Source organism: Cucumis melo, chromosome 8, assembly GCF_025177605.1.
Source record: "Cucumis melo cultivar AY chromosome 8, USDA_Cmelo_AY_1.0, whole genome shotgun sequence".
Taxonomy (NCBI): Eukaryota; Viridiplantae; Streptophyta; class Magnoliopsida; order Cucurbitales; family Cucurbitaceae; genus Cucumis; species Cucumis melo.
The window spans coordinates 8526140-8548393 of NC_066864.1; the positions used below are offsets into that span (position 1 = coordinate 8526140).

The window sequence follows — 22254 nt, forward strand, 5'->3', positions numbered from 1 at the left end:
CCTTTAGAAAAATTAATATTGGTAAATTTGATATTGAGATGAAACATTTTGGGCCGAGGATGTGGTATGGGCCATCCTAACGGCCCAGAGTTATGCCATGTAAAGGGCCCATATTGTAGTTTTTAACCACATGTTGCTCAGGATCTAACTGCACGAATTCTTGTAAACAGAAAGAATGGCGGCAACGAAGGGGAAGCTAATTTACAAAGTATACAGAGCACTAAGCTACGGCCTCTCGCCATTGCTCTACCTTCACCTCCGATGGCGTGTGCTTCGTGGTCTCGAGCACCCTTCCCGATGGCCGGAGCGTCTTGGTCGACCTTCTCATGCTCGTCCTCCCGGTCCACTCCTCTGGTTCCATGCCGTCTCTTTAGGTTCATTCTCTAATACCATCATTTCATTCTTCTTACAGGGAAATTCGGAAATAAACTATAATCTTTCTGAATCGATGAAGTGTATTGATTGCAGTAGTGTGTGCTTAGAATGTAACGTGGTTTCTTGTTCTTATGCAGGAGAAGGTTTGGCTACTATTCCTGTAATTAAGCAATGTATTCAGAGGAGGCCTGATTTGATCGTTTTGATGACAACAACCACTTATTCTGCCTTGTAAGAATTGGTGTTAGTTGTTTTTCTCTTTAAATTCTAGTTGCTGTTGGAGTTGGTTACTTTCTAGACATTTCAAACGGTGAAATCCGAACTGATTTTTATCGTGGAATTATAAGCTTAGCTGAAAATAGGGTTACCATTATCGTTTGCGAACAGGATTGTGTAGCTTATACATGAAAGTCTGTAAATGGAGTTGATTGTATTTTCTTCTTGTGCAGTCAGGTAGTGAAGAATTGTCTTCCTACCGGCGTCATATATCAGGTACTGATCTTACATTTCCTCTCTTAATCAAAAGTGTTGTAGGATCAAGTTTGCATTTGTAATTGAGATTTGGAACGATGTATATAATGCTGTTTCCGTTTATGACGTATCTCTCTGCATTTTTGTAAAACTTTTCTTCCAATTGCGTGGTACTACTTGTTTTCGGTGGAATGCTTGACACTTCAGTTTGAGATATGATGAAACGAGGGATCTTTCTTTTTTCCTTGGGCACATAGAGTTGTCGTCTGTTGACCGTTTCTTTTTCGTAAAGAATTATTGAATGTTGGGTCAGGACAAGGAGGAATGTAGTGAAATTGATTAAACACAGAATAAACCTCAAATTCTGTATTTATGTATCGACTGTTTTTAAGAAGTTCTATTTTCCAAAGCATGATTAAGTTTACAGTTGAAATAGTTTTAATATGTAAATGTGATCCAGATCGATGAGAATATTTCATCTATTCTACTTCTTGCTGTATGTCAAAACGTGTTGTTTTCAATTGTTTTTCTACCTGTTTAGCTCATTATAGAAATGACTTGAAAGTACAATCAATCAAAATAGTGATTTTTTTCGCTCTCTCTTGCTATCTATATTTTTCTGTGCTAGGTGATACATTTGTCCTTTCGTAAGACTAATCATTTTTGTATTTTATGGTTTTGACATGTCTTAGGGTATCTAGATTTACTTTCTATGGTGTTCACATTTTTTTGTACAAATCAGTTTGCTCCACTTGATACAGCTGCTTCCATAGACACTTTCATTGAATATTGGAAGCCTAAAGTTATTATTTTAATGGAGAGTGAACTTTGGCCTAATCTTATCTTGGGTGCTTCACAGCGTGGTGTAAGTTGTGACCTCTTACCGACATAATTTTCTTTATGGTATGGATGCTTAAGGTTTTTACATTCACCCTTGCTCTCTTCAGATTGATATGGCATTGTTAAATGCTCGGATGTCAGCTACGTCCTTTAAGCATTGGTCAATTCCAGTGTTTCTTCCGCTGATTTCCTTTATGCTGTCAAAGTTTTCATTGATTCTCCCGTTGGTATAGACCGTCGAACTTTCCTTAGTAAAATTGATTTTTTTTTTCCTCATCATTGATCTTGTTTTGTGTTTTAGAGCAATCTACAGGCCATACGGTTCCAGCTACTGCAGGCTTCACCACTGGTCATCAGTTTTGCTGGTGATCTGAAATTTGGTATCCACCATCAACTTTTTCTTCCGATATGCTGGAACGGAAATTATGTTTTATGAAATGAATGCACAATTGGTTTGTCAACTGTTATTCGACAAGTATGGGATTAGTGCTATTATAAAAACATTGAACCACATGGTTTTCACAAACTTCCACTGAACTTGATCGATGTGCTTTGCTAACACTGAGGTTGGATTTTGAAGTTTTTCTTTCCATTCAGCCGTTGAAAATGTTGGTATGTCAGAAAAAGAGATCAAAAAGGTTGAAGATCTAAGAGCACAGTTGGCCTATAGACAAGCTTGGATGGCTTCATCCATACATAAAGGAGAAGAAGAAGGTTATGTTTCTCCTAGAAAGCTGATGCATATATGTTTCTAATGTTAGTTTTATGTTGTAGCATGTCTATGATTTTTTTGCGCTGTTATGATTTATTTCCTCTTAGCCTTTACTTTAATAGAGAAATGCCGCAAATGCCTCTACAATTTATATTTTGAAGTTTAAGGCTCTGTAATGAAATTGATATTGGTTAAGTTTCTCATTCTGCAGTTATACTTCAAGTTCACAGAATGCTCTTAGAAGCACACCCAAATCTAGTAACTGTTATTGTACCTCGACATCCACAGCATGGAAAAGAGATCGCTTTAGTAGGTTTCTTATGCTTTATTTTTGTGCTTTGTACACAGTATTTATAATGATGACAACCTTTTATGAAAGAAACATTAATGTGTTGATAACTCCTTTTATTAGGTCTTTTCATCAGATTCTTGTAGATGGTGATGCCTCGAAGTCCTTTTTTTTTTTTTTTTTTTTTTGACTTTTTGAATAACCCTCGAGCAGTTTTTTAAAGTTAAACTACCCTGTGCAAGTCATGTAAAATATGTTTGGTGAGTGTGTGTGTGTTTGTGGGAGTGGGAGGGGGATGGGGAGGGGAGTGGGGTTGCAAACATATTTCAAACCAGCTTACAGAACTGGAAATATACTTGTTGATTTTCTTTGTTGGTATGGCATTCGACTTAGCAGGGCTCTATTGTGAAGATTAGCTCCATGCTTGATTTTTGTATTACCATTTTAATTAGCACAGGAAATGCAGAAAGAAGGGCAGAACGTAGCTTTGAGGTCTCGAGGTGAAAACATTACATCGGGAACGAACATATACATTGTAGACACATTAGGTATGCAGTATATATATATTTTCTATGGTGTTTCATTAACTTCTTACTTGAACTCATTCTCTCTCTTTGGAAGTGAGCTTTTAAGATACAAGATGTATATATAAATATTTTTAGTTTTTTTTTTTTTTTGATAAATGAAGACAATTTCATTGAGAGATAAAGATATAGTTATATGTTGTTTTAAATGTTGTGCTCAATAGAAGGCTATGCTATTTCCATAGCTGAGGGTAAACCTCTGCTCAATTTTTTATGACAAGATATAAATATAAAGATATAGTATTTATGTTTCCATCAGAAGTAGAAATGTATAAGAGGTAATTTAGGAAATTAAATCTCGAATGGTATATTCTATCACTTCTTTGTCACCATATATACCAAAGTATGGTTTTTGAAAAAACGCCTTACTAATATCCAGAGACCAGAGAAACATTCTTACGGAAACTTGGCAACATCTTTCAAGAGTAACTTTGATATAAATAACGTGCCATTTAAGAGTAACTTGTTATCTTATTTTGGTGGTCACTAGGAATAGATATTCTTTCTGAATCTCATACTATTGGGATGTTTTGGTCGCTTTTGGCTAAATCTTCTGATGTCATTTCCACGTGCAACATAGGTGAATTAAGGTATTTGTATGGAATAACCTCCATTGCTGTGGTTGGAGGATCCTTCTTGCCTGGTCTTGCTGGTCACAACGTATCAGAAGCTGCCGCAGCTGGTTGTGCTGTATTGACCGGTAAGTATTTTCCGCCTTAGTCTTTATGATATGTTGTCATCCTTAAATGTTCTGTTCTCAGAGTTCTTTTTCCTCTGCCAGGTCCATATGTTGGCCATTTCTCGAGCATGGTGGCTAAAATGCAGCAGTTTAATCCAATGTCGGTTTTGCAGGTGAACATAAAATCTTGTCCCACTTTACATTTCCCTTTTATTTATCTGGAAGAAATGCTCTGGTTCGGATTCAGATATTGGATGTTTTCTTTGTGTCATCGGAATATTCCATGTTTGGTTCTGTAGCCCTGACGACATGTCCTATTAGTCCAAGTATTAGCTGTCAGGATTTTAAGAACCTGATACGGTTTTCATATCTTGCATTAGTCAAGTCATGCCGTTTAATTTGATTTTGGATGACAGTTCTGGTTTGATGAAGGTTTCCTATAGATAGTTGATGTGGATTTATATGGTTGCTCCTATAAGATAATAAAGGTCATATCCTGTAAAGAAAAATAAAGGTGATATTTTTCACTTCGTTGAGTTTTAGCTCTGGGAAATTATTGGATATGCAAAGATTCTTTCTCCTATCGCTTTCCTATTATTTATGCTTGGACCATTGGCCAGATTTGGACCTTTCATTCTTTTGTGTCTTTGTCGATATGATGAGTTTCTATAGTGTTACTATCGTAGGGGGAAGAATGGATGGTTAATTTTTATTGACCCTCGTGATTATTGGAGATGGAATTGTGTCCCTTCGAATTTCTTAAGCGGTAAATCCATCTCCAGCCGTTAAACTTCAACAATACCTTTGGTATTGTATTAATTAATATTATAGGTTTTTAGGAGTAAAACCTAGTATAATTCTCTTGTACTTTGAGTATTAATCTCATTTATTATTACATTAGTCTCATTTATTATCATTGATAAGGAGGCTCGTTTTCGTTTAACAAAAAGAGCAATACCCTTGGTCATAAAGTAGGCAAAGCTCTGTGGAAAGATAAATATCCGTACCAAAGAAAGTAAAGTGAGTTTGGAAAGCGTCAATGATCAAGTTAAACTTTGTATACGGTTTTCTTGAGCAGTGAGAACACAGAAATTGGGAATCGAGCACTCAGCCAAATGTTGCTGTGGCTGAAAGAATATATTAAATACTTGGGGTTTGACAGGTGTCAACCTCATAAGGAATACACAGAAACTGCAAACGAGCATAAAAAGAGTTACAATGAGGTAAAAACAAAGGATGGCAAGGGATATTTAATGTCAATACAAGGATGTCTAACAAACTTCAAAGAAAAAATCTTGGTATCGTTCTATTCCGAAGCCGTGGCACCGTTTGTGAGTAGCTGTGGTGACTCAAGATTACATCTTTCATGTGCTGTCATCTCGCCACTTCTTTCTGAATCTTTCTTTTCTTTCTTCAGATGGACCAACTCCTCAACTTATATAGTCAACTCTTCTCTCTCTTGACTAACCACTCTTTAGAGAGAGAGTCTAAACGATTATTTGAATCTTAGCAAGATCTTTCTTTGGATCACTTGACATTTTAAAAATAAAACTAAAAATAAAATGAAAGAAAAATGATAAGGACAACCAGCCCAGCCACATTTTGATAGTGGCATATTGATAATAGTCCTCTTTAGATATAAACTTCAATAAATTCACTTCACTTTTGGTTTTATCTTTAAGATCTCATACCAATAAAGAGGTTCTCCTTTCATTCATATATCCATGATCTTCCTTTTATTAGTCTAACCTTATTTAGTTCAGGCTGGACTTGCTATATTCTAGACAGAATCTTTTATTTGCTTCTAAGTGGAAAATGAGCAATTCTTCTTTAATTAATTATACTCTGATCTTTGAGATAATTGGAAAGGTCTCATCTTATGTAACGGGTTGATTGGTTCAATAAAATTGTTTTTATTTTTTAAAAAAAATAAATAAATTACCAATGATTTTCAGGCTATAATTCATTACAAATCTCCAAAATAATGAGAGTAACAATAATCATAATCAAACGTAAACATATTCCGAACAAGTATAACATAGAGTATGTGTAGACGAGCAATAGATAATCATCTCATTCCTATTGTTACCAAATAAATCATAATCAAACATGTGGCTAAGCTAGTTTGATTTTGAAAGTGCCTCTTCTTTGGCATATCGTAGAAAGTAGCAATACAAATGATTCTAAAAGAAACCTTCTGACTGATCTTTGTCATCGAATTTCATTTGTAATCAACTGAATCTTTCTAAAATAAATCTAAACTTTCTTTTTTGACCACTTCTGACTGATGTTTGTTGTGAAATTTCACCTGTATTCAACTGATTCAGGTTCATGGAAAAGTGGACCTTGGAGGAGCTATAAAAAATCTGCTTAAAGACGACAAAGTTTTGGAAGCGCACCGAATGGCCGCTAAACAGGCGCAGCAAGCTCTGGCGAGTGGCATTATTGTTGGTACTTGGAACTCACTAAATTCCAAAGTTCTGAGAAGTGCTTTTGGGTAGGTGATGACATATACAATCCTGGATAAAATTCTTTGGAACGTTAGTGGATTTAAATGTTTTAAATATACATGGTATATTTGTAGGAATTACTCGATTGGATTGTTTCGTTTTTAAGGTGGGAGAATGGTTGCATGTGCAAATAGTTTCAAATATTTTCATAATGAGAATTTCCCTTCCTTTATCAATTATCTTTGTCCTCACAAAAATTTCTAACCTTATCATCTTTGCACATGGATGGATGCATCATAGATGAAAAAGACTTTTTTAATATGATCATAATTTAAGACTTTTTTAATATGATCATAATTTTTCTTTCTTTGCTTTTAGTATTTTCATGATATTACGGTGAGGTGAGATTATAATCGGGTGAGATTACAATAGAGGAACAGTAAACACTTGACAAACTATTTATAAAATATAATAAAATTTTAAATTTTATTAATAATAGATATTGATATGCTTTTATTATTGACATCGGTAGAAAGTGATATAAGTTTATCGGTTTCTATTATGAATAAAATCCAAAATTTTACCATATTTTGTAAATATTTTAGTTTATTTTATTATATTTGAAAATGTCATTTGAATAAATTAAAATTTTCTTCCAAATGGGATTGTGTATAACTTTTTGCTCTAAATTTTTAATTTTAGAGGAATACTAAGATAAGTTAGTTGGAGGAAAAATATAGACCAATCCAAAGTAATCAAGTTTGCAAAAATTGAACATTATCTGTTCGATATCAAGGTTTAATTCAACCCAACTCAACCTAAAAATTCGATATCAAGGTTTAATCCAACCTAACTCAACCTAAAAATTTGGGTTAGGTTGGTGGGTTGACCTTTTTTTTTTCTTTTTTCTTTTTCATCTGTCTGTAAATTGTTTTTCATATTATTTTTCAATATGCAAGGTGCTAATCTCGGTGTTTCTCGGCCAAAATTGAAGAAAGGAGTGAAATCCTAGGACTAATCTTGGTGTCTCCTGGTTGAGATGAAGGATGAAAAAACTTTAGAGATTGTGTTCTCGGGCTAATCTTGATGCTAATCTTGGTGTTTCCCGATTGAGATGAAGAACAAAAAAACTTTAGAGATTGATTTTTCAAGCTAATTTCGTGTTTTCCGACTGAGATGAATGACGTAAAGCTTTGAAGGTTGAGTTGTCGGGCTAATCCAAGCTTGTCTGTTGGGATGGGAGGCAGGGAAGTTAAGAAGCATAGAATTTGGGCTATCTCAAAGCTGAGTTTGACTGAAATTGGAAATAGAGAAGAGAATTTTATGTATATTATATATAAATTTGGGTTTGACCAGTCAATCCGACCTCTTACTTGCACGAGCCGGCTACCCAGTTCAATTTATTTTTCTCCAATCTTCTAACTCAATCCAATCAAACTCAACCCTTATAGGATAATCTATGTTGGTCGGATCAACAGTTTTTTTGAACACCCCTAAAATACACCATAAAACTAAGATGAGTTTGCAATGTTTATCTTTAATTAGATAAAACGCTTCACTTTTTACCTTAAATAAGTTTTGTAAGGTTCATGTTATGGTTTTTTCTTTTTCGAAGGATTATCTTATGATAATATTAATTTAAAGAATTATTTTATAAACAATTTGTCATTAACATGTTTTTCTGTACATGTATAAAACTGATAGAGCTGATTAATATAAATATGTATATGCATATTTCAGTAGTAAAGTTTGAATCGTCTTGTTTCATGTTGGAACTCAAACAAAAATTGTTCATTTTAAAAATCAGTAATTAAATAGTTTCATTTATACAAATTTTATTTTATTGAAATAGTTTGTTTGTTTATGGATGTTTACTGCATTTTGTTAAAATAAAATAGTAATTGCATACAAGTGAATTAGAAGGGAAGCAATAATTAGATGAAATTTGAGAGATTATGGTCAATAATGATACACTTCACTCTGTTTAAGGAATAATATATTTATTTTTCCTTCTTTTTTCCTTTTTCCTTTTTTTTTTTTTTTTTAAATAAACTGCACAAAAAGTAATTTATTATTTAATTTGGATTTGGTAAAGTTGAATCAGTGTCCGCTCACTGATTTGTGCGGCAATTGAACGCAATAATCACTTCAAGGCTTCCGTGGCGCCCAAGTATTACTCCGCCTCCTCTTTTCAACTCCAATTTTTCGCCGCCAACCCTCTCTATTTAATCTCCATCTTTTCGCGATAATTTGAAGAATAAAAATCATTCCTATATTTATTGCTCTTTTGGTTTACATATATTTCCCTTTTTTCTTTTTTCATTCTTATTTATTAATGTCCACCCCCAAACATGATTCATGAAAGGTTGAAAAGCTTGTATTTAACTACCATTCTAAAGATTTCTTTCTAGTTCTTCCAAATTGAAAACTATCGATGATACCAATCATTATTAATATTGTTGTCATCGTTGATAGTTTTCAAGTTGAGAAAAGTGGTATTAGTTGCTAACAGTGATAGTTTCTACATCGACAATAGTTATTAGTGATAGTATGTATCATGATAGCCATCGAAGGATACTTGACATTTTAAAAAAAATAATAATTAGTTGAATGGTCGATGCTTGTTATTTTTTAAAATTTATTTTATTAGGGAGCTGCATTTTTAATTTATTTTTTTAAATTGTGTTATCTACTATAACCTTTATTTCATGAAATTCACTTATTAATAATTTGTTAACGTCATTGGTTTATCTACGATCGACTTAGTAAACATTCAAATTGATCATCCGTTAGTTAGTTTAATTCTTCAAAGATTTTTTTTTAAAAAAATCGACTCGAAAGTTTTTAAACTAACGTAGACTAAGCTCTTTAACTCATTTTAGTTTAGTTGGTTAACTTAATTTATGGGCTTTTATTTTAAGATTTCGATGGAGGGAGTATTTTGAACTTTGACTCTAAATTCTATATTTTGTTAGTTTTGTTTAAATTTTCATGGTTTAAACTATTCTTCGAATAAACTATATTTATTGCGTTAGAAATATTAAAACAATATTGGATAGTATTTGGCATACTAACATGAGAGATGAGTTGAGTTGGAATATTAAACTCTTTGTTTTGCCACCATATATGCATTAAGTTAGTTTTGCTTTTGTCTTGACAATGTTATATAACTTGAATATTATATTTATATTAACTTATACCTCAGCTGTCAATTACAAACATACAAATTTCATATATCTTTTATCACTCCAAACAATTCCTTCTAACTTTAAACCAAATAACTACGGGAACCAAATTATAATTTGCAAATATTAAATTATGAGTAATTAATAATCCACAATGATTAAAGTGGAGTAAGTGACAAAGTATATAATCAAAAGTACAAACAGCACAACGTTTAAAAAAAAGTAGCATAGAACAGTTTATCGAAAAGGATAGAAAGCTATTTTAAGTTTGAGAATAATAAAATAAAATAAAGTGTGAATGTGACATAAAAAGATACCGAAAATGATAGAGCTGTTGACTAATCACAACCCACCACCTTATTTTTAAAACAGGGAAAAATTAAATAAAATAAAGAGCCACCAAATAAAATGCCCTATTTCCTCTTTTCTATTTTCTTTTCCTTTTAATTTAATATTAAATTCGAAAAATTAAAAAAATCAATTTATACCTAATTTTTCTCTAACTCTTTACATTTTTTATAGGATATATTTATAGTATAATGTAATCTCAAATTCATGAAGTTTACATTTAAAAGATGTTTTGATTAAAGGAACGAACGAAGATTTTGAGATGTCATATAGTCGCTAACGATTTCAGCTTTATTTTTAGTACAATTTAATGAATATTTGCTGGGTTTGATGATGATTTTAATTTTGAAACTAAATCAAATTTAGTTTGATTCAAAATTGTTAGTACACATAATTGATGTTTAGAAACGGTGGGCTGTCGTTGGTTAGTGTTAATATTTACAATGGGCAATGTTTGAAATGGCATTGGAATCCATGAAATGATGGGAAATTATTTCCTTTGTTACTATTACAATGGGCTCGATTGGGAATGGAATAGCCTTTCAATAACTCTCTCAACTCCCACACCATTTTTCATTCATTCACTCATTGTTATTATTACTATTATTGTCTTTGACATATATTAATTAATGGATAGTGAAAACAAAAGAATGTGAATTATTACGATCGAATTTATTCTATTTTTTCTTTAAGGTGTACTAAGATTAGAAAATAAATTTCAAATGTAGAGCTGAATTCAAATTTGAGAATCTCATTCTGATTTATGATTTTGTCTAAAACATCAATCGATCTCTTTTCGTGTTTTATTCCGTAGAACTTATACATTTTTTTCACGCTTTATAACGTATTTGACATATCTCCCTTATTTTATATTATTTATGTATTTCTCTTGTTGCTTCATACTTCCTCCATCATTTTCAACCTAAAAAAAAATATATCATGCCTCTTTTGCTGATAGTACTTTGCTTTTTACTTTTGTTTAAAATAGTTGATTGATATCTATTAATTAATTTTAAAATAGGTTAATTGGGGTGAAAATAGTAAATTAAACTTAATTAATTATAATTATTTTAGTTATTTTAAATTAAATTAAAAGAACAGGACAATAACATTGAGGATAAAAAGTGAGTACTAAGAAGAATTCTTGAAATATATAACCATGTTAAAACAAAAACTCAAGTCTTAAGAGTAAATTGAATCCAAACTCATAACTTAAAAAACCAAATGAAAAGATAGGTACAGAAAATATTTTTTTTTTCTATTCTAAAAATGTTTTTTTTCCTATCTACTTGCTTCCAGAGTTTTGTAAAACTCTGAAAACTAAAACATTATTTTTTAATTTAGCTAACGATTCAAGTTCCTTATATATATATACACACATACATACATACTACATACAAATATACATACATATATATACACAAACAAATTAGTGTAAGCTAGCTAGATAAAATAGACTCGGTTAAAACAAAAATTAAATGATTGTCAAGCAGAATATCAGGGGTATTTGGGGTAAAAGGTAAGTTATATTATATTATTACAGTTGAGTTAGAATAGTTTTTGTGTTTATAGTATAAATTATTTTGGCTTGAATTACAATAATCTATATCTGGATGAAAACATTTTAGTTTGAGAAGTAAATAGTAAACATTGTAGTAAATAATAAAAAAATATAAATGTAAAATAGTATTGAAGAAAATGAGAGATTTTGAAATAGTGTTTATTATAACTAGTTGAGAATTTTAAAATGGTATTTACTGTAATAAGAGATGATCATTACAGTAATGCATTATCTTTACCCCAAACACTTCATCCTTAGTGATTATTTATTTTCATTCCAATTTAAAATGTAAGTAAACATTGCACTATACTCATTTGTTTGCATGATTTATTTATGATACCATATGCAATCTAATTGCACATCACTTGCTTCCAACAACTCTCTTAAACAATAACCACTTGAACGGGTTCTCCATACTAAAGGGGCTCAATATTTTTTTTTAAAGTGAATTTACACTTTTACCCTCCTACCTTAAACAATATTCAATATCGAATTCCAATCACAAGTTGGATAGAATGGTAGATTACTGCCATTTTCACTAATAATATATATCTTTCTTGTCCATAAGTACTTTCTGAATCTAGTTTAGGTTTCATCTCCAAGTTTTCAAAATATATTAAGACTTTCAAGTTTGGTTTTAAGTATATCTATATGTGTTATTTACGGTGTTACAATTTACCTATAAGATTTGAATTTTGTTTTAATTTGAAACACATGTTTTGAGATTTACACTTTTTCATCTCGAGTTTTCACAATACAGTCACTTTAGTATTTTAGCATTATTAATGTATGTTAGTTCATTTAAAACGATTGTAATTAATTAAGCTTCGTCACTTTCACCGGTATTAAAATAAGAAATATAAACTTCACTTCATAACTATTTTAAATTAATTAACAAACATAAATGTCAATTATTGAAACTATTAAATGAAAACCAATTCAAGTCATATAAAAAAATGATTGCTTTAAAATATAGTAAGATTAATAAAAAATATTTATAAATATAAAATATAACAAAATCTTATAGTCTAATACCGATAAATACTAATAGACATGTATCAATCTATCGAGCAAGTTCGAGGTAAGAAATTAATTATTATAGATTTAAGTTTTTATAATAATGATATAAATAATTTTAAATTAAAAAAAATAGTAAATAACAAAGATGAACTTAAAAGAGTAAAAACAAAACCATAAAAATTTGAAAACAATTCGTATTTATTATATTATTATAAGAATGGAGTAAGTAAGTAATTAAGAAAAAAGAAAAAAAGTGAAAAGAACAAATGTGTAAAAAAGCGAATTTATCGCGAGATTGGAAGAAGAGGAGAGAAGTTAGTGAGAGAGCGAAAAAAAAAAATATACAAAAATTGGTTTGCTGTTTTTCCTTGTGGAAGGGCAGAACCAGGTTTTTCTCTCATTCCCCTCTCGGATTCAGAGATAGAAAAAAGGCCATTTTCCATTTTCGATTCATTCACTTCCTCTTCTTTTTCTTCTTCTTCTTCTTCCTCCTCCTCCTCCGATTTCTTCATCTTCTCTCAATCACCCCCGATTACCCATCGACCATGCATTCCAATCACTTGCTTCTCGAGGAGCCTATTCGCATGGCCTCCATCCTCGAGCCGTCCAAATCTGTAACTTCACTCACCCCTTTTCATCATCTCCATTCCTCTTCGATCTTCTATTGCCTTTTATTTGTTTTATTGATTTAACGATTTCTTTATTGATGATTCATTGTTTTTCTTTTTGTTTGTTTCTCAGAGTTTTTTTCCTGCTATGACTAAGATCGTTGGGACTCTTGGTCCTAGGTCTCGATCTGTTGAGATTATCTCTGGTTGTCTTAAGGCTGGAATGTCCGGTATTCACACGTTTTCTCCTTTCCAATCTCCGTCTTTTCATGCATGTTTTCGTAGTTTGCTTATTTCTAATAGCTTTTCTTTTTCGTGGTTATAGTTGCTCGTTTCGATTTTTCATGGGGTAACGCTGAATATCATCAGGAGACTTTGGAGAATTTGAAGGCCGCTGTCAAGAGTACCAAGAAGCTTTGCGCTGTATGTTGAAATCTTTGTCACTTTAATACTCTATTGTAGAAAGGGGAAACACTCCCTTGACATGCCGTCTGCCCCTTTTTGTTTTTTTTAAAAAATAAATTAGAAAAGTATTTTGTGTTGTCTTACTTTTGTTGGATTATTTGTTTGGTTAAGTGGACAAAATATGTGAATGTCTGTCCCAGGATGGAACTGGATGGAGGTTTTTTTTTTTTTTATTTTACCAAGTTGATATCTTATATGTTCTGCTCTGTTATTGGAATTTGGAACTGGAAGTCTTTTTTTTTTATAGATTGTTTAGTGGTGGTACTTGGTATTTAGTGCCATCATCCAAGAATTAATTCTTCTCTGATGAAATAATATGTTTGCCTATTCTATTTAAATGCATGCAAAGTTTTCTACCTTCTATGTGTAGTGAAGGAAGAGAACTAATGTGATGCCTTGGCACTTGTGCTATTTTCAGGTTATGCTTGACACTGTGGGCCCTGAATTGCAAGTAATAAACAAAACCGAGAAATCCATTTCACTTCAGGAAGATGCAATAGTCGTCCTTACACCGAATCAAGAACTCGAGGCGACTTCGGAGCTCTTGCCTATTAACTTTACAGGACTTTCAAAGGTATTAAACTTCATACTTTTGTTATTTTCGTGATGACTGTCTCGTTTTACAAATTAATAATGAGTTTGATTTTGTTTGGTCTGGCTATGTTAGTTGGACTGGCTGTTGAAAGTTAGCACTTGATCTCTTTTGTCATTGTGAGGCCTTACTGAAACATCCTTTCTCTAGCAAATCTTCCTTTTTTGATGACATCATGTAGGGTGTAGCAATGTTGGCCTTGTACAGACTTGTCAAAAAAAGATAGATCCTTGCCTTTGAAGCTAGTAGTGAACCACCATGGGTTGATCCATTAGTGAAAAATGCTAATAATGAACTTTGAAGCGTTTGAAGTCATGCATTCTTAGTCTTGTAGTCACCTGGAATAATGATATTATGGGTTTCTCAATTCTGAATTTCATACTGACATGATGGTTTCACATTTATGTGCTCATGATTATTTAAAATACCAATTGTCCAAATATTGATGAAAACAACGAAGTACCAATAATAATTTTTAAAACCTAAGAGTGATATTTACAAATAGTAAAAAGTAGAAATACTTTATTTACATCTTCGATAGATATCAATAAAATTTTTGTTTTTAACTTCGACTGTAAGAACTTAATATATTTTATTCAAATGGATCTCATCCAACACTGATTTTCGTATCTTTTTAATTTACAAATTGAGTCAGCATTGTGAACCATTTAGCACTGCAGTTTTTTACTATCCAATTTCAGTTTATATTAGTAATTTTCATCCAAAAACTATACTTTGTCTTTTGTAGGCTGTGAAGAAAGGAGACACAATTTTCGTGGGTCAATATCTTTTCACTGGAAGTGAATCAACTTCTGCATGGCTGGAGGTAAGGAAAACTTCTAAGCTGTTTCCAGTTCTTTGAGATAGCACCCTAAAACTACGGCTCTTTCAGATAGTGGCTTTATTTCAAGAGTGTGTGTGTTTGTATGATTTGATCGTGCACCTTTTTTGTCTGGATGGTTTTTAATCAGGAAAACATAGTTTACCACATAAATTCATAAGGATGTTTATAGCAGGCTTCTTTTGAATATTGTGTTGAAAAGATGAATTTTTTCTTGACTGTTTTTTACTGGGAACTTGATCAGGTTTCCGAAGTCAAGGGCGATGATGTTGTTTGTGTAATTAAGAACTCTGCCACATTGACTGGGTCACTGTTCACTTTGCATGGCTCTCAAATTCATATTAACCTTCCTACACTTTCTGATGAGGACAAGGAGGTGGGCGAGCATTCTGATTTTTGTATTGTCATTATCCTCAAGGACTATAATTTTCTCATTATTGGTTCTTAAACTTTATGTATTGTACTTTTAATTTCAGGTTATATCAAGTTGGGGAGTGCAAAACAAAATTGATTTCCTTTCACTATCATATACCAGACATGCTGAAGATGTTCGACAAGTATGATATTCCTTTACATTGAACTCTCTGATTCTGTCTCCATCTCTGCCTATATAATTTGAGTTAAATGGTTGGACTTCATTTTTGTTATTATACAGGCTCGTGAATTTCTTTCTAAGTTGGGTGACCTTAGCCAAACCCAAATCTTTGCCAAGATTGAAACTGTTGAGGTTAGTCATGTTTAGCTTCCTTTTTTTTTGGTTGGGGGAATGCCCTATAATAATGCTGATTTGGACATTTGCATATTTTTGTGGTCCTGCTTTTAGGGATTAACCCATTTTGATGAGATTCTACAAGCAGCTGATGGTATTATTCTATCCCGTGGGAATTTGGGTATAGATCTCCCACCCGAGAAGGTTAGTTTCCTTCTGTATATTCTCAAAACACTCTACGACATTATCCTCGTAAATCCTTTTCAATAATTGATGATCTTTGTCCAAACGTAATTTACTTCTCACCGTGACCTTAAGGTGGGCTTAAGGTATGCTTCTTTCTGATCACTTCTCCATATATTGCAGGTGTTTTTATTTCAGAAAGCTGCCCTTTACAAGTGTAACATGGCTGGTAAGCCTGCTGTGGTTACTCGTGTTGTAGACAGTATGACCAACAATTTAAGGCCAACTCGTGCAGAAGCTACTGATGTTGCAAATGCAGTCCTTGATGGTAAGTCATACAATAATAATAATGGGAAAAGTATATTGTGTAAACTTTTCTCGATGATACCCTTTTCTGGAAGTCTTTGGTTTACTGCAATGATGTGGTTTTGCTTAGAAATTTGATCCTCAAATACTCTCTTTCTTCCACTTTTTTTATTTGAGAAGTAAAATTTTCTTTTCCCAAAATATTGTGGAAATGTCGATGAAATGTCAAGACAGTAGATATGTGGACAGTATGTTGGTCTAGGAATGTAAATACTATTATAGCTTATTTGTAACCTATTTAAGGGATGACAATTTTGTTTATGAATTCAAACTGCTTTAAAGAGTTTCTGTGATCTTTGTGATTCTTCTGAAATATCAGTTGACATCAACGATTGCATTGAAGTTCCATGACAAAAAAACTTTTTTCATGTATACAGGAAGTGATGCAATTCTTCTAGGGGCTGAGACTTTGCGTGGACTGTATCCAGTTGAGACTATTTCTACTGTTGGTAGGATTTGTGCTGAGGTAAATACTCTCTGTTGATCCATGTATATATGTAGTTGGTGTATATCAAGGAATTCATTTTGTGAACACAATCTTGCACCCAAAATTCACTTCTTCGCAAACTTCGGTATTAAGCTATTTTAGTTTTGTTTAAAGCCACATCCGGTTATTTCCTCACCCATATCCTATTGCTTTTCTTTACCCATTGATTTACCACAACTTTTATCTTTAAGACTGTGTCCATGGTTTTAGTGATCAGTTATTTTTTTCACTATGCTAACGTGTTCACTAAGTTTAGAATCATCCAATGACACTAATTCTAACTTCAATTAGCAGCTATAATGGAATAGATTCGTGCTCCAATATTTAATTTTTGTCTATTCTTTTTAGGGATTTTCTGACACATTATCTTACTGGTTTTTTATCACTTTGATAAACTTGACCCTTGTACTAATTCAATTGTTATTTGTAGTACAGGTTGACTTTGTGTTGAGTTCTGTTTCTGCTTGGGTTTACTCAAATTATTCGCATGATCACATCATCATCATTATTATTTTTTTTTGCTTATGTGGGTCAAATACGTCCCATACTCCTAAGACAAACTTTGATTATAATTTTGTTCATTGTGCTTTAGTCTTTCATTCTATGATTTATGAATTTTTCTTTCCAATCGTGAGATATGGAACCCTTTTACCTTTATTTTCAAATTTATCATTATTCTCTTAAAGTTAGAATTTAATCTTTTTGGTTCGATAAAACCTTCATAAGAGGGACCAAATTTGCAATTTAACCTACAATTTTCATCATGCCTCCGTCTTTTATAACTTTTTTGTAATACGAGATTTGAAACTGGCATCTTTTTTCATCAATATTCTTTTATCGGTCTATATAGAATGTTGATTCCTTTTTCTGTTTTTTTCTGCTTAAGTGTTTATTTTCCCCTTTGGTGCTTCTGTTTTCCAATATAAATGCAGTCTGAGAAGGTGTTCAATCAAGATTTATATTTCAAGAAGACTGTCAAATTTGTTGGGGAACCTATGACGCACTTGGAATCCATTGCTTCCTCAGCGGTACTAAATTCTCATTCTGTGTTATTTTTGTGCATATTATTTTCAATGGGTTTTGGACTTACTAATGATCTTTTTATATTGTTATTGGTCTACTGTGGTTTTCATATGTTTATTCTGTTTTTAGGTTAGGGCTGCCATTAAGGTGAAAGCTTCAGTTATTATTTGCTTCACTTCATCTGGAAGAGCTGCAAGGTATCAGAGTCTACGGATCCTTTTTTTATCTCCAAACATGCTGAAGTTTTCTTAAAATTTTCCACCCATATGTTTCAGAGTTCTAAATTTCTTGTGCAAATATGCAGATTAATTGCTAAATATAGGCCCACGATGCCAGTTATATCTGTTGTCATTCCTAGGCTGAAGACAAATCAGTTAAGGTGGAGCTTTAGTGGAGCATTTGAGGTACATCTTGTCTCATTTTTGCTGTCATTTCTTTAAGTGACAAATATTTCTTGCTCATGGGTTGGGTGATTTAGTAAAGGGACCCTTTTATAGTTACCTCAATTCGAGCTATACTAGTCAATAGTCGGTGAAATATTCAATACTGTCTTGCTATTGTGCACTCTTTTTCTTGTGATATTTCTAAAATGATTATATCATTGCTAAAGAGGAATCGTGGACGCTATTTCAAACTTGTTGAGTATGTATTATACTTGGTATTCTATCTCAAATTCATCCCAGCAAAGAAGTTCAAACAAAATTAAAGTAATTAAGATACTGTAAGGCCATATAATTTCCTCTCATTTCTTAGATTTTAGCTAGAGTATCAATTGTTCTATGTAGTTGTTGGATGCCATTATCCTTACTTTAGGCATGTGTATGAGAGATTGTATAATTTTCTTTCTTTTCTTTAGGTAAGTATTAGTATTACTGTGCAATAAGAAGTCGTGTAGATGAAGCTAAACGTGCAACTAGATTACCTCTCATCCTTGAATATATTCACGTTTTGCCATTGGTGTTGAACAATTTTCTTCCCAAAACCTGAATCCTATATTGATGGTTTCTATTTTTGGTAAATGTGTTATTTGGTCTTGGGCTATTTCAGGCAAGGCAGTCATTGATAGTAAGAGGTCTCTTCCCTATGCTTGCTGATCCAAGGCACCCTGTAAGTGCTATTTTCCATTTTATTCTATATGGTTGATAAAGTGAATTGTGCTTTTGGTTTATGTCTGAATCGACTGTCTCACTCATGATCCTTTAACAAGACCAGGCTGGTTTATATCTGAATTATGCTTCAAAATTGTTTGTAAACAAATGGTTTTTGGTCTATCCCTGTTTTGCTTTGGAACAAAATTAGTTCTACACAAACCTTGTGATTGGTTCTCTGAAAATAGTTACGTAGCTTGTATTGGGTGCCTGGGCTGTTCACCTGACATAGAAAAGGAGCATGTACCGCGACAATTTACGATTTGCAATGGAGCAAAACCTCCAGAAAAGGTTTGAAATTAACAAGAGAAAAAGAATCCCTTTGGTTGAGAATGAATGAGCCAGCTTCATTTATTCTGGGTTTGCATAGAAAAAATAATCATATAGACACGAGAATGCTCATTTTCTTAAATCATGAACTTGTGTTGTGGAAATTTTCGCATGAGCACATGTATGTTCTAATAAGGGCACGGCTGTCTTTCTTGAATGTAAAAGAATGACAATTTTCAATTTTTCATTATGTTTTTCAAATTTGTATATTGTTCTTTTTAAAATAAAATCTCAATACCAATATGACTTAAGCCTTCTGATTGTATTCGCTTTGTAGGCGGAATCTACTAGCGCAACAAATGAGTCAGTTCTAAAGGTTGCTCTGGATCATGGCAAAGCATCTGGAGTGATTAAGTCACATGACCGAGTTGTCGTTTGTCAGAAGGTTGGGGATGCATCTGTGGTCAAGATTATTGAGCTTGAAGATTGAAATAGCCTTTCCAGATAATTTCTTTTCCCGCTAATTTTTGAAGTGACCGTTTTGCTGGTGCTGTCACCACCATGAGGTATAATGAAATTATATACATGGTTTTGGAGATTGAGGAGATCTTATAAGTGAGAAAATGTAAAATGACTCATAAAAACATTATTAACTTTCCCAAATTTAGAAGCCATGGTGTTCATGGCAAATCTTAATTTATTGAAGTTATTCAACCAATGGCCAAGTCATGATTTTTGGTTAGTTTCATTTATTGTGGCATTAGGAGACCTATACTAGAGGATCTGTGGTTGCCGTTTTTGATCATGCACTCACCACAATAATCATGAGATCTACTGGTTTTGTTACAGTCCGGAAATTTCTTGTACGCTGAATTGTTCTTTCTTTGTAGTTTTGATTTGCATATTGCTTAGAATAATTGTGGTCCTCTTTTTTAATCATATTGTTGAAGAACAACGGAATACCCAAGTACTGAATTTTATTACCTTCCTGCGTATGGCAATGCTTTTATATATTCCTTTGTGGCGAAACAAAATCTTTCATGACTTCAGGGAAATCAAGTATGTTAGATAGATATTGAAGGGTCCAGTTTAGGATAGGGTTGCTAGCTGTTGTGGGAGAATTTTGAACCGTTGAAGTTTGACAATTTTTTTTTTATTAATGTTTTACCAACTAACTTCAAATTTGTTCTAATTTCTTTTCCATATTTTAATTTTCAAGTGTATAATTTCTTTTTGATAACTATCTTATGACTATTTTGTTATTAAATGTCTAGTTATAAAGTGTTTTGGACGTAACACAAATTTCCTTTGGTTAATTTTTACCAGAATTTTAACTTTATAATTCGTTTTTCTCGTTTTTCTTTTCTCCATCGACTGTTTTCTTCACTCGCCTCATTGGCAGTCACCATCATCTCCTTCCATTTTCTTTTCTCTTCTTTATTCCCTTTTACATTCTCCTCTATCTTTTCCAATGGAAATCAAGGTTGAAAAATAGAGATCAAAATTAAAATTTTGATATCTAACCTAAACTTTTTTTAAAAAAAATTATAATGAAAAGTAGCATATATAAGGTAGGCTACAAAATGTTACCCTTTTACCTGCATTTGTTTCCATTAACTTTAAAATTTCACATTTTTAAGTTTTTTTTATCTCTTCATATACACGTTTTCTTAGAGTTAATATGAATTAACTAATTTCAATTTTTTTCACATAGTTATAATTAATTATTTCAGTAATTTTCATTTGAGTTAAACTTATGATACGAAAGTTACACTAAAAAAAAGTTACCTATTTAATTAAATGTTGTTGAGTTTAAAATCTTAGAGAGAAATCCCTAGAAAAGATGGAGAAATTGCATTGTTATAATATTTACCCAATTAAAACATAAAACTTAAGTTATTCTTTTTTATTTATTTTATTCTTATTTTTTCTATTTATGACAAGATTTCACAACAGTTCAAATTCACGCTTCGTACTAAACTTATAATTAAAATTAGGCAAAAAGAAAACCATAAATTACCTATTAAATGAGATTTAAATACAAAATCCCATGTTTCCAAGTAATGAACCACACAACCATCTAACTCATTAACTATTATTTATATTTTAGATTAAAAGTTCAGAAATTTGCTCCCACATGGATCCTTATATGGAAATCCTAAAATGGATACGTGTCTCAAATGATAAAATTATGACTTCATCTTGATATTAATGATATAAAATGATGCCTCACAATTAATATTAAAATATAAAACCTATAAATTTGAAAGAGAGCACGTGTACCTGCGACCCCTGCATAGTTTTCGCTGGTGATAATGGATGCAAGAAATGGATAAGCCTTACTTTATACCTACCACATCGAACAAGCTCCATATGCAACCCAACTACCTCACACTAAGAAAATGACATTCCTTTTATTTAAAGTAATGAGTGTCGAGTCATAAAATTTATCTCCACAATTATTACAAAAGAAAAAGATAAAACTTTTTAAGTTTTAAATTAAATTAACGAAGCATGCAAAGATTAAAAAAAAAAAAAAAAAAAAAAAAAGAAAGTAATTTATATTTTTGGACTTCATACCAAATTACTAATAACAAGAATAATTCCTAAATTGTCAGAATTGATATGTGGAATAATGCATTTTCTTTTTTTATTGGATGAGTTTTGGCCCTGAGGGCGCCAAGCCAAAAAGCGGAGTTCCCGTCCGTTTCGTTTCGTGTGTACTGTCGCTTTGTCGCCATCCAAAACGCACCGTACGGTACGGACGGATGTGGTGCCACGTATGCGCGTGATTCACGCCCTCCTCTCTTTTATGCTAATTCATGTGTTATTTACTCAAATTACGCTATTTCTCTTTGAAAAAGTTTCACATATTAAGACAAAAAAAATGATAAGCTCTTGTCAACTCTTACTTAATGAAATGAATTAATTGTATTATTTTTATCATCTACATTCTCAATTATATACTCAATCCATTTTCCTAATTCATAGATATTGATAAAATTTTATCCACCTCTGTTAATAATAAATTTCTATAGATTTCTATCA

At 32.1% G+C, this 22254-nt stretch overlaps 2 protein-coding genes across 4 annotated transcripts; both read left to right on the forward strand.

Moving 5' to 3' along the window:
• The first annotated feature begins 149 nt into the window (after positions 1 to 149).
• On the forward strand, positions 150 to 6636 carry LOC103500864 (probable 3-deoxy-D-manno-octulosonic acid transferase, mitochondrial). Of its 3 annotated transcripts, none has more exons than XM_008464304.3 (12): positions 150 to 374; positions 513 to 606; positions 825 to 867; positions 1589 to 1711; positions 1794 to 1913; positions 1988 to 2066; positions 2284 to 2400; positions 2610 to 2707; positions 3145 to 3235; positions 3852 to 3971; positions 4053 to 4123; positions 6278 to 6636. In XM_008464304.3, exons 1-12 carry the CDS (start codon positions 176 to 178, stop codon positions 6449 to 6451), a joined length of 1329 nt encoding a protein of 442 aa, XP_008462526.2. In that variant the 5' UTR covers positions 150 to 175; the 3' UTR covers positions 6452 to 6636. The 3 variants fall into 3 exon arrangements, with proteins under 3 accessions (XP_008462526.2, XP_016902870.2, XP_050945064.1); XM_017047381.2 differs by having other exon boundaries at positions 3154 to 3235; XM_051089107.1 differs by having other exon boundaries at positions 2308 to 2400.
• Positions 6637 to 12821: 6185 nt separating this feature from the next.
• LOC103500863 (pyruvate kinase 1, cytosolic) lies at positions 12822 to 20054 on the forward strand. Its single transcript, XM_008464303.3, has 16 exons — positions 12822 to 13128; positions 13256 to 13352; positions 13448 to 13545; positions 14006 to 14161; positions 14928 to 15005; positions 15265 to 15396; positions 15497 to 15577; positions 15676 to 15747; positions 15844 to 15933; positions 16096 to 16240; positions 16656 to 16744; positions 17698 to 17793; positions 17918 to 17985; positions 18093 to 18192; positions 18836 to 18895; positions 19544 to 20054. Exons 1-16 carry the CDS (start codon positions 13060 to 13062, stop codon positions 19694 to 19696), a joined length of 1584 nt encoding a protein of 527 aa, XP_008462525.1. The 5' UTR covers positions 12822 to 13059; the 3' UTR covers positions 19697 to 20054.
• Positions 20055 to 22254: the final 2200 nt, after the last annotated feature.